This window comes from Thermobia domestica, chromosome 1 (genome assembly GCF_964235325.1).
Source record: "Thermobia domestica chromosome 1, izTheDome1.hap1.1, whole genome shotgun sequence".
Lineage (NCBI taxonomy): Eukaryota > Metazoa > Arthropoda > Insecta > Zygentoma > Lepismatidae > Thermobia > Thermobia domestica.
Window position 1 is genome coordinate 154,368,971 of NC_137454.1, and position 17,076 is coordinate 154,386,046.

At 35.8% G+C, this 17,076-nt stretch overlaps 1 protein-coding gene across 2 annotated transcripts in view; it reads right to left on the minus strand.

The window, feature by feature from the left end:
• Positions 1-17,076, minus strand: part of LOC145690164 (uncharacterized) — a 165,102-nt gene that overhangs the window by 77,421 nt on the left and 70,605 nt on the right. For both annotated transcript variants that reach the window (XM_081764789.1, XM_081764799.1), the window contains 3 exons: positions 12,457-12,811; positions 7,212-7,377; positions 2,085-2,188 (listed from right to left, as the gene is read on the minus strand). In XM_081764789.1, the coding sequence (XP_081620915.1) occupies positions 2,085-2,188; positions 7,212-7,377; positions 12,457-12,811 (625 nt within the window). The remainder of the gene's footprint in view (positions 1-2,084; positions 2,189-7,211; positions 7,378-12,456; positions 12,812-17,076) is intronic.

The window sequence follows — 17,076 nt, forward strand, 5'->3', positions numbered from 1 at the left end:
AGAATGCAGACAAAGTATCTGAGAATAAATTCCTGAGGCAAATATTCGGACTCTCAAGAGAGATGAAAACGGAAAATGATGGAAACTACATAATGAAAAACTGTTTAACTTATACCCTTTACCTAACATTCTTCGGGTTATTAGGTCTAGGAGGCTCAAGCCAAAATGGAAGGAATTAGGAAGGCTTTCAAAATTTTAACTAGAAACCGAATTGGAAAAGTATCAAGAAGACCTAAGTGCAAATCGGAGGACAATATTAAAACAGATCTCGCACAAATAGGAAAACAGAGTAGAAACTGGATCTAGTTGGCTAAGGATAGAAGTAACTGGAGAGCTTTTGTGAATGTGGCATTGAACCTCAGGGTTCCATGGGAAATAGAGTTAGAGAAATGAAAGAAACATATAAAAAGCAAACATATTATTTTCTAAAATTTGTTGATAGTAACTATTTCCTATACAGCGGTGAGATTTAGTAAGCAAATTTTCATACATAAAAAAGTAAACGTAAACTCGAATGACCGCGAAGTGTTTCTAATAAAACATTGTCTCCATTTGAATAAACCCAACATGCGATCTAGTAATGACGTTAGAACCTTTTACATTGTATGAATGCGTACTTTTATTTGTTTCGAGTTTAATATTTCCGATGCTATACTAAATTGGATTTACAGCTTAACCACATCACAAACCGCACAAACTTTCATAAGGGATCAAATTCGGATTTCTACGAGCGTGCTCAGTTACATATTATTGCTTTTGCTTATTTGATTCACCTTCCTAGCTCCCGTTTTCATAAAATTGTATGTCATATATTACTTTACTAAACTGGCTCCAGATTATAGTAAAGACAAAAATCGGAACCCACGGATCCACCGGAAGTCCAACTTACGGACGGATGAGCATCTTATTATATCTACAGTGTTTCACAAATAGGCGGCCGCTTTAAGATGCTAACCACCTTAAAATGCTTTATTGTATTTTAAACTCCCTTAATATAATTCTAATGTTCTTGCGACCACTTTTTACTCATGATGAAACATTACTCACTTTCAAAGCACGAATGCGGGCAATGGGACGAAAGGAAGAAACCATCACTAATATACTCGTAGTGAACCTTGTCTAAGATGATCAACCCATAGATCACACAAAGTGTCCAATTTACAAAAGACGCAAATTATGAAGTAACCATGTCCATAACCCAGGGGTGCCCACAAGGGAGGGCTATGACGCAAACTGCGTCATTGCAATATTTGGGGGGAGGTTAAAAATCTATATAAATATGTTTTAGAGGGTGTAAAAATTAATCGAAAAGAATTTTTTTCATATAAGAACACCTACGGATAGACAATTGAGGGGGGTGCGTCATGGACATGAGGGGGGGTGGGCACCACTGCTGATAACCGTGATAATATCTACATAGTTTCACAGATATGCTAACAAAGAACGCTAAATTAGAAAGTTTTATTGTATTCTTCATTCGTTTCAACAAATGAAAAATACGCTCACACTATGTCACCACCGTCATTCCTCCTATAATTTTGTTCATCATTATAGATCAAAATATTTAGAAATTCACTCTCTAAATACCACAAATACATTGTCATCACAAAAGCTATTACATTTTTTCTTAAATATCAAACAGCCTTAGTTGATAAGACAAGTAGTGTCTACGTTTCCTACCAGCTTGTGCGTGCGCTGGACAGGCACGACGAATATCTTGTAAAATTCACCAGCTGTATAAAAGTAAAAAATTTTCTACATTTCTCCTATCGCCCCCCAACCTTTTCCTGGTTTGTTTGAAAACAGAGTTTGAAAGTTGTTATTCGTTCACATCGAAGACACTTCTAGGCACTACAAAATATTCCATTCACCGGAATTTTCCTTGTTTAATAATATACAGTCATGGGCCCCGATCCTGGAGGAAGCAAAGTTTGGTTTAGCTTCCAGGATCTGGATATACTTGCTTCGATATCTGACAGCGGAACACATATACCTACATGTGCCCCCTTCCCCCCAAAAGTTATACAGAAATAGATACCTCTGCACACAGTTACATATGTATAAAAACATGAATGCACAAGTACCTCATGAAGATTTCCACAAGTGTGATAATTACATGGGCGCCCAGTTTTCAGGAACTGATGACAGAACTCCTTCAAGTTTAATACCATAATATCGGACGCAAATTCTGTAAATAAACAGAGAAATAGTACATTTAAATCATGTAATGATTTTTCATTTTAATTATATTTCTACTTCTTTCTTTTTATATATACTAGTGTCAATTAGCTTCGCTGAGTTATAATAAGAAAAATTGGATTTAAACGGCATCGGAAGTGTCACTGTTCATCTTAGCGACACCAAAAACTATGGATTTGACACTAATATCGGTCATTTTCAATCTTTTTTTATATCCTATCTCCACCTCCCCCTCCCCTAAGTTGCACCGTCAAAGTGAAATGATAAAAAAACATCCCAGGCTTGAACCTCACCTACGTTGAAAATTTGATCGAGATCGGTCGGGTGGTTCAAGAGTTATTAAGTCACAGTCACTTTCATTTTTATCTATACAGATATAAGCCAGTAGAAATATCAATTATATACATATAACAAGAAAACTGTAAGAGTAACAATATTAGAACACAAAGTGAGCTTTAAACTCACAGTCCTTGAAGGATATGTTGGGTAATAACTAAAGATTCTATTTGCTGAGATGAATTTTAATTTCAGTTTTCATCCATTTGCTACAATTTTTCTCATTGACCTGGAAGAAATCGTAATAAGATTACACATCAAAGTGGCATCCACATGCAGGTAAGAAAAAGCTTTAGAATTGTGTATATGTAGGGAATAATTCATTTTTAACAACAGCAGATATGACAATTATATTAATATATTAGATTCCTAGCTAAGGCTTAAATTGAAACGAAAAAAGAAATAAAAAACACATAGTAGCAATTAGTCTTGGGTGATGGAAGCAGGGCTAACCTTATATAGGAATTTTTTGACTGATTTGATCTAGACGTGGAACATTCCACACTAACAATTGCCTAAATTGACATTTTATAACCGTACATTTAATCAGGAAATCTGCAAAACTTTCCAAACTCGCGGTATTTAGGGGACAAAAAGAGGAGGGGAGAAAGGATATTGTAATTTCGCCACTGGCTACAACGAGAGAAATTTATTTAATAATCTATCTATTAAAATGCTACAATAACAACAAAAGCGCCGAACTCCAATCTATAACTTTTGATTTCAAACCTTTGATTTACGGTTATTTGTGATTTCACGTTTAACAAAAACAAATATTTTAAAGTGTGTGTACTTTAAATAAATTATTTAAATACACCTTTTTCATAAAGTTTATTTTTTTTTTTAAATTATTGTTCAAAGCCTTTGTATTTTAATAAGACTTTTCAAAAATAAATGCAAATGAATTGTGCTGCCATCATCTTCTTTTAAACTATACGTTTCTGGCGAATCCTTTTGACAATGAGATCTCGGAAACTACACAGGCTCTAGAAAGATGACGTTTTCACTGATCGATTGCAAATATTGGGTAGATTGTCCAGTTCTAATTGAATATTTAAAAAAAAAAAACCATGCCCATTATTTTTTATTACATTTTTACGGGTACACTGGAAGTGTTGAAATTAAAAAAGAAAAAACTAAAGCATCATATCCTAAACATTATACAATCCAACGCCGCATAATTGTATACAGGCGTGTATACCTCTCAGGCATTTGTTTCATGCCCACATGAAAATGAAAAACGAAGGATAACCATTTCTGCACTCTAAGTTGGATCTTTATTGTTTGGAGTGTTTTGCGCAATAAACACCATATATCACTGACAAAATTAATTGTATGTGAAATATATTTGCTTTTACATACTGCATGCAAGAAGAAAGAAAACACTGATCATACATGAATTAAAAACTCCAACCGGAAGTAGGCTCAAATCTTGCAAACGGTGCAAAAATTATCAAATAATCTCCCCTTTATGGTATCTCTTGCCATTTTTTTTTATCAAGACGTTTCTCACTTGTGTCTGTAAAGGGCCATGTACAGATGTGAGGAATAACAAGGAGATTCATGCTCATATAAATGATGCGCTGTGTAGAGAGCGCAGGTTCAGTTAGTATCAATTAAAGGAACAATACCCGTAAAGTGCGTTGAAACAAATATATCTGGCGCTGAATTTTTATCGAAACAAAACTTATCATCTATTTTCCCATTTACATTTTACAAGTCTTTGAGTAGTATTAATTTCCCCGTTAATGAACCTCCGCATACGATAATTCTTCTGACGGTTTCGTCTGCGTTGCGTATGTCTATGTGTAGCTTTTATTATTTATTTTAGTGAAAATTTTGAGTATTGCAAATTTTGAAAAATTAACACATGGAATTGCAAATATTGCCATTAGTTCTAGAAATTAAGTGCTAACTCACGATTTCTTTAATTTTAATTCACTTCTTAATGAATTTTACACAACTTCGTTTTTGTATACTCTAACTAAAGAGAAAAGAAACTATTTCACTTGAGAATAGGTTGTTGTCGGGACAATGAAAATTGTAACTGTGCGAAGTTAGTCTTGTTTCACATTGTGAAACTACTATAACTTCCAAACTATGGGAATTCAATATTGAACTCGGAAGTAGTATATCTGTAACTTCTGGTTATAATGGAGGAATAATGTAAGAGATAGAACCTACTGAAACTGGAAGTAGTAGATCTATAACTTACAGCTGTAATAGAAGGATGATGTGAAAGTTGGAACCTATTGAAACTGGAAGTAGTAGGCTCCATCTAGATCTATAACTTACAGCTAAGGGTAATACAGGGTGCGGCACGTAAAACCGGCCCGTCATAATATTCTGGTATACTGTGTTTTTGGCAACACTTAAATAATCTACCTTCCTACCAAGAGATGGCGTGTCGAGGTCGGGTCGACTTACGTGACCTGCAGCAGTCACGTGCAGCCGCAGCCAGTGAAACTTGTAGAAACCAGTTGAGAAAAAGGCCTCGTTGTGTTAAGCCGGGTGAGTGTCAGTGTGTGATAATGCCGTATTCGATACCCGAGCGTGTTGCCATTGTTGAAGGGTTCATTCTCACTGGATCTTTTGTGAAAACAAAGAATTTGTTTCGGGAGAAATTTCCAGGACGTTCTGTGCCAGCAAAAAGCACCATTCAGGAATTGATTAAAAATGGCGGCGTACAGGATCGGTTCAAAATGCTCCCAGGAACAGACGACCATCTATCTGCACATCTGAATTAAAGATGCAGGTGGAGGAGATAATGACAAGAAGTCCTCGAAAGTCAACCAGGAGATTGAGTCAACAGGTTCATGCGAGTGAGAGAAGTTGCAGACGTGTTTTAAGGGGACTGAAGTTAAAACCGTACCGGATAAGTGTTGTGCAAGAACTGAAGGAGCCTGACCTGCAGAAGAGGGTGCATTTCTGTTCATGGCTGTTGAGCAATGTTGCCAGTGGTTTCTTGGATCCACTAATGCTCATCATGAGTGACGAGGCGTGGTTCCACCTGTCTGGGTACGTAAATTCCCAAAACAACCGGTATTGGTCGACAGAAAATCCACACGCAATCCATCAGGTACCCTTGCATGATGAGAAGATTGGTGTTTGGTGTGCCATTTCCGCCACACGCGTTATTGGGCCCATATTCTTTGAGACGACAGTGAACAGTGACGTGTATATGGGAATCCTGGAGGAGTTTTATACACACTTGACCGAAGAGGAGCGTCAGTTATGTTACTTTCAGCAGGACGGTGCAACATGCCACACATCAGCTGCATCATTGTCCCTTGTGCATGAGATGTTTACACCAGAGAGGACAATCAGCAAAGGCTTGTGGCCTCCTCGGTTACCAGACTTGTCCACGTGTGACTTTTACTTATGGGGACTGTTAAAGGGAAGAGTATACGAAACAAATCCACACACAATTGAAGAACTCAAATCCAGGAAGTCACCAATAGCATTACAACACAAGAACTGACAAGGGTATATGAATCTCCTCAATCGTGCTCACATGTGTGTTGAAGTGAGCGGAGGACACTTTCAGCACCTGCTGTGAAGGTGAGTAGTCATATTCAATACATTACATTTCATTTATGTATTGTAGTTAATCATATTCAATACATTACATTTCATTTATGTATTGTAGTTAATCATATTCAATACATTACATTTCATTTTATGTGTTCACTTTACGGGCCGGTTTTACGTGCCGCACCCTGTATAAGAGATGGACCCTATTGAAACTGGAAGTAGTAGATCTATAATTTCGTAAATAACTATTAAGATGACCATAAATTTTCCAAATAAGTACAGATAACGATCACTAAAGTTCATAATTGACTTTTCGAAAACATGCTGGCTCTAATTGATATCACATGACTACGTTTCCATTAAAAAAAATCACATATTTCAAAATGGCGCCGGAGGTTCATGATCTATTCTGCCCATTTTTCCTTTGCCAATATGTGAAACTACTACCGTTTGCATTGTCTATCTTTCCCTATTTTTACGATTCAATAGTTTATTTGATATAACTTATTTCTATAACATAGCATAGCCCTTCTTCCGCCAACTTTGACCCCTCCCCCTCCGTTTCTTCTGGCGCTCAGCCACTATAATTTTGCACATACACATATTTTCACATCTTCTATCAGCCGCACTATGTCTTATCCCGCAACTCGATTCATCCATTTAGACCCTTTACTTGTGAGTTTCTGTAAGGAAATCATAGATGGGTTCCTTTTGGAAAGATCTGTAATAGATGCAGTTGGAAAATGGTGTAGGCTTCTGCCCGGTAGTCTGAGTAGTCCATGTGATCTTTTGCGGAGTACATATCTGTAGGAGCATGATATTGAAGGGATCAGAACACAATGCCGATTATGCTAGTACGATTTCAAGGTATGTTTGGAGGTTATTTGCGAAATGAGGAATTTGTTTGGAAATAAATGGATGTATATCGCATAGGAATATATTCATAACCATTACACTTTCGCCGACCCTAACAGCCAACATCTATCTTGTTTTTTTCCAAAATTGTTGATTCAAAAGTGCTAAATTCGTCACAATGTCTAAAGAAGAGTTAATTTTAATACTATGCGGAAGTCGTCCACTTGTTTCCTCCAAGGTGACTATATAAATATTTTAATAGTTTCTTTCTAACATTAGCAACAAACCTTTACGAGCCGCATTTACGCTTTGCGAATGTAATTGCTTCCTGACCAGTGCTGCATTTTTCGTTCTTAGGTTCTTTTTTAATCGGTATTCTCTTCTTTGCCTCTTGCTGTATTTCACTTTATGTTTGTTTTGAACAAGTATATTTTCATCATCATCTTGGTCATTCTGGAAATGAAAACAAGAAATGAAATTATGAAATTTTATTATGGTCCATGTGCATATTTAAATTGTTCACTATGATACTTATCTGATAGTCGCTTTTAATAATATTACAACGAATTTTGTGATTTAATCTAATCGTCAATTTGTAATTCTTAAAAGTTATTCATACATACGAACATAAGAGCTTACCAGGTGAGTCGTTTAAAATTACTAACTCAACTATTTCAAATAAATAATATTTATGGAAAATTCTGATAGCATTTTTTTTTTTCTTCTTCTAAGGAGACATCATGTATGTTAAATCAATTTCAACATCCAACTGCTTTAGCAAAACAATTCACAAGACTCATGATTTTTTTTTTCACAAATATTAAGTGAGCCAAAAATCTTTGAGAGGATCACATGATAACATCAGTCGTGGTAACTCCTAATCTTTAAGGATTCACATTTGAGTTCGAATTCTGGTAGAAGTAGTAACTCTTAGTAACTAACTCACGTGCTTTCTCGTCACAGGTTTAATTCCCGAAGATGATACGTTTTTCGAATTTAAGCCCCGAACAGTGGTTCGAATCTCACTTTATATATATATACAAACAGAAACAACTGTTGCGACCACGTGTGATTCGGATTCTACAGTTAAAACTGTACGCGTGCTTCATATGACCTGGGCGCTGAAAGAGGCGTTAAGTCTATAGAAACAATACGTAAAGATTATAAGATCTAAAGTATTCTAACTTCAAGGACAAGGAATTCTATAATTATCAACAGTACCAAGGGGATCAATTGAAATTAGGACTTGGCCCACTACTTACGATTTTATCCAAAGCTAGTATCACACGTACGTTAGCTACTTGACCACAATGGAGCACATGCAGTCATATAGTACGTTAATTTTATTTGCACAATATTTTACTTTCCTTGATTTATTGCGTAGAAACTGCTGGTAGACAAAATATTACCAAGAATAAATATTAACTTCAGAGATTTTTAAAGGATATTTTTTTTGTTTGTTTGTTTTATTTCATCATTAGCGCTTCACTAGGTTAAAAACCATTAAATCATGGTAAACTAAATTTCCTGCACTTTAGTTTGTAATGGAACTCGTGTACTTCGCAACCTTCATTGCAGTTATTTCTAGCTTTAAAAAACTGAGTTCAATATTTCTTAATTTAATTAGTTTCTTAACTTCCACACAACGAAGAGTTACGGATTTACAAGCCTCATAGCGAAATTGAGAATGGAGATATTGTTACAGCCGTTATATCTAAGATTTCTCTTAGGTGATTTTGGAGGATTTGATGGCAAATGTAATATTTTCTCCTGTCTTCATCTCTTCGCAGCACAACATTCAGTAGATTGAAAGTGATACATGAACAAACAGACAGGGTTCCCACAAAAAAGATGGATTTCCCTGACTTTCCTTGACATTCCCTGACATAAATTCTTGTTTTCCTTGAAATAAATTATTGAATATAAATGGAAAAATATGGGGTAAGTTCTATCATACACTTTTTAAAGGCCTCCCTATCCATGCCCATAAGCCGTCCAGCACACCTCTTTAATTACCATTTACATATTTGTTATGTTCAATATAAGTAATTGTTATTTACACAAAATTTCATATGTAGGTATATAATAATATATGTATGATACAATACCACATACCTTGACATTGCAAATTAGACTTTTTTTAGCTTGGAAAAAAAAAACAATAAGAAAGCAATATAACATGCAATCAAGAATATATTGCCAACTCTCCCTGAGACCTAATACTATCGGTCCTAATATTGCCAATTCTGAGATGTTAATCCACACATTTACATTTTTAAACAGAATTCTATTTTGCTATCAGTTCTTGAACTTGATCTACGAGCGTGTTGTTCTTGTTTGTAACATAATACCATTTGTTTCTTCTTTGCTTTCAATTTCTTAACTTCAGCACTTAGTTTTCTTTTTTCACCTTTGGTTTTACTTTCCTCTGCATTTTGGATTCGTCTCTGTTTAAGGTATTCTTCACAGCGTCTCCGAACTGAACAAACTGAGAGAAGGATTCTTCGATCAATGGGAACAGATTTCTCATCTCCGTAGTACAAAATTGCATTATGCACCCACCTCTGTGCTACCAGAGAATCTTCGATTCGGTTTTCTAAAATAAATGTCCTATTGACTGACAACCCGCCCTCCACTGAGACATTGTCGTGGGATAAAATTAAACATATTTTTTACAACATGCCACAAATCAAAATATTCTTGTTTCTTGGACATTACCTTCGCAAGGAAGTCATCTAACCTATGCTGCCCACCTTCTCTTCGTGTTCTCTGAAGTCAACTGCAAAATATCCCTGGATTTCAGTACAAAAAAAAAAAAAAAAAAAAAAAACATAAACTGACAGTTTGCTTTCTCAGCTACAGAATCAGATATTCTGTTATGTTACACGATTTGTGAAATGTACTACTAATAATCGTTGACAGGGCTGTAGCACGCACTGGCTGTTTGGAGATTTGGACTTATGCTTGCTAAGCTGATAAAATTGAAATTTATTTTAGTTTCGAAAACTTCCGTTTAGTGCATCAGAATCAGCACTAGAAAATTCTATTAGACACAACGGGAAATTATATATTACAAAGCACCTGCTTTTTGTGAAGAATTTACCTGCTTTGAAAGAAAAAATGATTTCGTTCTTGATAAAAGGTACAAAAACATTATTACGGTACGTTCCGGGCCAAAAACCTCTGTACATAGTAATAATATATATATAATAAAGGAATAGTATAAAAATTAATAATATTCTCTTTAGAGATGCAAGGGCTCGGAAAAAAACAGGCTCTTTTGGAAAAAAAAAATCGGTTTTTTTTGCTTCGCTTTTTTGCTTGGGAAATTTTGGGCTTTTTTCAAAATTCTGTTTTAAATTGATAAAGCAGACTTTGTTTTGCTTCTCTATAACACAAAAAGTTATTTAATTAGTGGTTGATGCTGATAATAATATAAAACCTCGAAAATAAACCATGATTTTCGAAAAGATATTTCAAACAATTTTACTTCAACATATTTACTTATGAATTCCAAAGGATTAACCAACGTATATAAGAATTTTTTAACCTCCTATATACAAAAGTAAGCAGAGTTGGTAAGAACCATGGTTGTTTTTGAAAACGCCAAAATCCCGTTTTGGGGGGGATGTTTAAACCAGATTTTTTGATTTAGATATTTTGCTATGTATTTATATTACATATTCACAGAAATAAGTTTGTTTCGCCTTGGTGTTATTATGCAACAACGGGGTTATCCTGGAAGAAGTCGCATAAGCTTAAAGAAGTAGGGTCAGTAAATTTCTTAAATTGAGAAGCTCCCGAACCGCTACTTGGTTTACGCATGAAAGAAGGGTAGTGGTTCGACCGAGAATTGAACATGGGAACCTTGATTAAAAGGTGAAAAGGAAATAAAACTAATGCAGATGGTTTGATATGTGGAAACGTTACCATGCAGTTCACACGATTCGCATTTTTCGTTCTTTTTATTTTTTTGGTTTAAACCAAAAAAAAAAAGTAGGTGTAAACCAGCCAACCCTAAAAGTAAACACTTCTTTTTTAAAAAATACACAAATAACTAGCAAAATTGTATGCAGTATTTTTACTTCAAAATATTCCATACCCTCTTTTTGAAACAAAATAAAATTCAAATAAAACATAAGACAAATACTTAGATTTATATGATACACTTAAAGGCTGCACATCTAGAGCTTTTGGTTCTGTATAGTCTTCAAATTCTACAGTTAAGTTTTATATAACCACCACCACAGTTTACCCAATCCTCAAGTTTTCTGAATTTTTAACAAGAGAGATTCAACATATCATTACGGAACTCCCCCCCCCCCTTTAAAAAAGAAAAAAAAAAGACTACGGAATATATTTAAGTTACGCTAAATACAACTGCACAACAAACATGACTGAGTGGTTAGCTTTTGCCCTCCTATCGGGAAGTCCGGGATTCAACCCAGCATTCGACCATTCTGACAAAGCTTTTCTTCATTCTATCTGTGAATGTAGAAATAGTGCGTGTATTGTGAGTTGGCCGACTTCCTTTCTTATTGTTTTTAAATCGTTATTATTACAAATTACCAGCGGTGACTGTTTTGCGAAGGTTAGGGGGCGGTCTTTCGGACTGAAGCCTGTTCCCCAAAGTAACGGAATGTCTAAAACAAACGAAATATCTATTAGTTATACCTTTACTCATAAACTTTAAGCTCCCGTCAAATAAAAATTACGAATGTTTAGAAAAACTAAATATTAGTAAGAAAAACCCCTCTTAAAATACTTCTCTAAATCCGCCACTGATTCTCAGTATAAAATGATCTTTAAGATTGTATCCGGAAGATTATCGCTAGACATATAAACGAAACGAAATATTAGTTATGCCTGTACTCATAAACTTTAAGCACCTCCCAAATAAAATTCGGACTTTTTAGAAAACGAAACAATCAGAGAAACCCCTCCTAAAGTACTTTTCTAAATCCGCTACTGATTATTTGTACAAATTGATATTCAAGGTTGTATCCGGAAAATTATTGCTAAATCACTGCACAGCTACAGTATAACAGAAATGTGGAAGTACGGTTTGACGGATATATTGAGAAACGTACGCTTTGACGGATATATAGAAAAACGTAAGTTTAATTTTGCGCTAGAAGCTAGAGTACTAAACTCTTAGAAATGAAACACGGATGACAAACTAAAATGATCTAGAAAAGGAAAACAAAAAGTCGATAACTCAAAAGTTAAAATGAAGTTAAATAGCCTCTAAAATTGCCCTCAAATACTACATTCTTCATGTTAGCTTTAATTCGTAAATGTGCTCCATCCATCTTGATGGTAAATTTCAGAGCGAAATATGGCGGTAGGTCATGGAATTCTTATCCAACTATAGAGTATACTATAAGAAAGCTATTTAGATACAAAAATCATGAAAATGAAAAAAGCCAAAATTTCCAAAATTCTCGTTTTTTCCCAAAAAAAAGCCGGCTTTTATGTGAAAAAACCATCGATTCAAAAAAAGCGGCTTTTTGTATCTCTAATTTCTCTTACTTGTCTACTAGTGGCAGCACAATCTTCTTCATAATCTAGTTGGTCTATGTCGTTTTGTACATCCTCCTCTTCTTCCTCCGCTTGTTCCTCTTCCATTTCTTCATGATTACCACTATCCAAATTATGCATTTCTTCTTCGTCGAATTTCTCTTCGAGAGTTGGAGATTCGAATAAGCCTCGTTTATCTTCATCTTCAATAAATTCCATTTCTGGCTGTAACGTGTCTTTGGAAGAGGTGCTTGAATTTGCATTGGCATCATCACCATCGTTTAGTGTATTCCCAAACACCAGATTGCTCTGAGTGCAGATGTTAAATTTGCGACCTAGGCTTATAGAAGGCCTATCATCATCATCTCTGAAAATAAATACGTAAACAGAATTAAAAATCTATTACTTCGCATATCTATTACTAAGTCTATTACTGAAATATTTTAAATTAGATAAAACACGAAATAACTGCAACACGGTAGGTTAAATACTTATTATTTAAAGTCAATCCAATATTTTGCAGAAAAAGGAGAAAATATATTTAGTACGTCACAGCACTACGATATCTCCGCTAATGTAAGTCTTATTTACTTTTTCTCCTGGAAAATCATTAGTCAACCACCACTTAATATTTCAATAATGGCCTTATTCCATAACCTCTGAAGTTGAACACCTATTCAACCAAACATCGAAAGCAATACTATTTAACTGTTGGAGAAGTCACGATGTATATTTTCTATATTTTTCAAATGTTATTTATTTATATAAAGACCAAAGATCAATCAGCGATGTACTGTCCGTTTTGTTGGATAACCTTTTGCCATATTTTAGTGAGGTTCATAGTTTCCCGTTCATAAAAGGGCCTACTGTCGACGAAAACTGAACAAGATGTTTGTTTTATAGTTTCATCTCACTTGAATGTTATACCACTCAAAAGATTTTGAAAAGAATGTAACAAGTGGAAATCTTAATAGGCAAGAACAAGTGGGTAAGGTAACGCTTCCCATCCTAGGTCCAACAATGTCTGATGGATGAACAAACTTTGGTATGGTTTCTCGTTGTCGTGATGAAACTTTACACCTTTACGATTAACGAACTCTGGACGCTTGCGGATGATGGATTAGTTCAAACTATCCAACTGTCAATAATGAACAATCGAACTGATTGGTTGGTTTCTTGGTAAGAGCTCGGAAAACACGACACCTTTAACATTTTACCTCACTGAGAGCATAACCTTCCTCTCTTCTTTCGATGTCGTTTCAGGCGAATCATTACGTCAGGACAAAGACCATTTGATTACACGCCATTGTAGACAATTACTTATTATAATCAATTATCAGTCGTTTCAAAAAATGATTGTTTACCTCACGTTTAATAACCATGTCACAGACGTTTACAAGCATCGTTAAATGAACTTCTTTGAGTTCATGAGGAACCCTAACTTGAGCTTGCTTACGTATTCCATCTTTTTCAGGTGGCTGTGTATGCTTGAATGACTTATGTTCAATGTTTCTGTAATTTCTAAAGTCTGTGACAAACATCTTGGCATTTCAGCTAAACGAATAAAATTCCAGCTCGTGCGCGACATTGCCAAGTGGTAAATGGGTGTGGCTATGGCTAAGCAGACAAACTACAGCGCGATCAGGTGACAGGGGATAGACGTGGATGTGCACAAAATAAACGTGGCAATACCGCTGGCCTCTCATTTGCTAGCAGCATTTAAAGGGAACTTGGAGCGTCGCCTGCAAATGCCAAGATGTTTGGCACGCCGTTTAGTGTCGTGTATCGTGGGTTTCACTCGATCAATGCACTTCACCTCATCCTTCTCCTCGGTGTACCCCTCCCCGCTTTCCTTCACAGAGAAGCTTTATTGAGAATCAAAATTACCAGAACGGAATTCTGTGAATCATCACTGGTACTAACGTTTCTGTAGAACACTGCCGCCATAAATTATACATAACTTTTCACACGTTCGTTGCGCGTGCTTTATTTAGCGTAAGTAAAACAGTAAAATATGGTGAAAACGCAAAGTTTGGTCTTCCACTTCAACTTGTAAAACTTGTAAAACCTGCAAAACTCAATCAAACCACGCAATTATTTTCAGAATGAAGATAAAAGTGTCAGCTGTCAAATTATGCAGCAATAACGTAGATGTGGATGACTTTCTACTTTCAAAAACGTACCAGCACCATTTGTTGCAAAAATACGTCATGATTTTCCAACTAATCAATACTTATTAAGTATCATTACTCATTTCGACAAACCAATATTTATATTGATAGGCATAATTAGCCAAACCAATATTTAAAGGGTGCGTAATACGCATATAAACAAACAAAGTTTTGTTAGAAGAAAACGTTTAATGTACCATGGCATCGACTCCTTGGACGTCTACTTTGTGAAGCTCGTTTTTGAAGATTAAAAACAATTTTTATCGCATGTTCGGCTGCTACTGTCTTGGAAATACATGTGCATACATGTTTGTAAGCTGCTACGTCTGTGATATTCTTGCTACCGCGACAGTATGCACAATTACACAGTGCTCAGAACTTTTTGACTGAGCGTAAAAAGGGAACATTTGGTGGACTTTTTTCTTTAAGTACAAACGCAAAATTGAGATCTTTCAGAAACTGATGAAAAACTTACGCACAGTGACTTGTCGCAAGATCAGGCCGAAACAAGAGGATGCCTCTGTCCGCTAGTGTGTGCTAAAATTTCAACAAATGTCACGAATGATTTCCTTCAGGTAGATCTGGTCATTCAAACAACTCTTAATTATGAAATGATAGCTGATAACGCAATCCTGGGCTTGGTACATAAGAAATCTGACTGGAATTTCTTTCCTGCGTTTCTCTACGAAATCAACAGGAATTTCGATACCAGAAATACCACTGAAGAATTCTTACCTGGTATCTGTGTTGGATCACACGGTTCATAATTTAAGTCATCCATTATGATTAATTTTTGACCAGTTGATTTCATTAGCTACTTATCAGCCAATTACAGTGACCTTTTGCTGTGCAACCTAAACCTTTTCATACAATGAGAGAGATTGTTTAGTCTTTTTACGATGCCATGGCATTTCCTGATAATACGTACACTGACCTCAGACATGCGTAGTTTCTTTGCAGCCTCTCGATTACTTAGTGGCAGATACATTATGAGCAACCACTTCAATTTTGCCTAACTCTACACAGTCTTCACCACAGGAATTCGACCTAATTACTTGAATGTGCCGTCTTGAGTCTCACGAAACTGCTGTGATATTCTGTGGCCGGTCCGAACAATCATTCCTTGCTGCTGAAAATGATGAACTGTCCATTTCATGTCATGCCCATTCACCATTCACAAATTCACAAGGTGAAGAAAGCAGTTTATGAGAATGGAAGACCATACTACGAGATGGTATCCAACTAGAAACGGCAGTTTTAACCTGGCCACTTCGGATGACCATAGATCTGGGAAACAATTTTTTACAAATAATGCCGTCAGAAGGAGGAAGTGGAGAAGACACGAGAATAGTAACTGAAAGTATTGTGACTTGAAATAGATGTTAGTTATGGATACGTCTGGAATATAATTCATAACCAGTTCTATCTTCAAAAAATGTCAGCATGGTGGGTACCACGACTGCTTATCTCTTACCGCAAGAGAATTCAAGAGAGAACATCAAGGGAATTGCTGGATCGCTGTTAGTGTAATGAAGAGGACATCTTCGGTCTAGTTAAAATGAATGGAACTTGAGTATATCTTTATGACCCAGAAAAAAAGGAAATCAGCACGCAATGAAAACATTTCTCCTCCCCATAAAAGCCAAAGGTGAAGAGGTCTGCGGCCAATGATATGCTGTCCGTGTTCTGGTATTGTGAGGGGATCATCATGACAGACTACCACCTACCAGAGGGTCAAGAGATATTCTCATCTCAGCTCGGTTACAAGAACTGAAGACCAAACCCCAAGGAATGTTCATTGGCTGATAATGCACTAGGTCATTCAGCCAAAGACTCTATAGCGAAGACAGTGTAGTTAAGATATGAAAATTTGCTCCACCCTCCATGTTTACAGAGCTTAGCACCAAGTGAGATATGAAAATTTGCCCCACCCTCCATATTTACCGAACTTAGCACCAAGTGATTTCTATCTTTCTCCAGAAATGAATTATATACTCAGAGAATGCCCTTTCGACAACAGGAGGGACGACATAATTTCTGTAAATACATCACTAGCCATATTTTTATAGCATTATTCACATTTTAGCACATCTATCATCGTGAAAGAAGTGAAGCCAAATTACATGATATATTTCATAGTATACATGCGTTATGTAATGATCATACTTTAATAATATGTGGTTTTAAACCCAAAGTGTAGACTTTTTTTTTTTTTTTTTTACAAAAACGACTTGTGCAAGGTGAAAGACCCTAACAAAAAAAAAAAAAAAAAAAAGTATCACGAAGCACGAGGACAAAGTAAAAGGAGTAATGTCATCATTGTCTGTAGATATTAACAGTTGTCTTCTTCCAGGTGATTGCTCGAACTTTCTCATACTATTTCCGAGATGGACTGATTCTTTTCCAAAACTTTTCTGTTTCCTTAGTTGGTATTAATCGAATCGTCTAGGTCCAAGAGGTC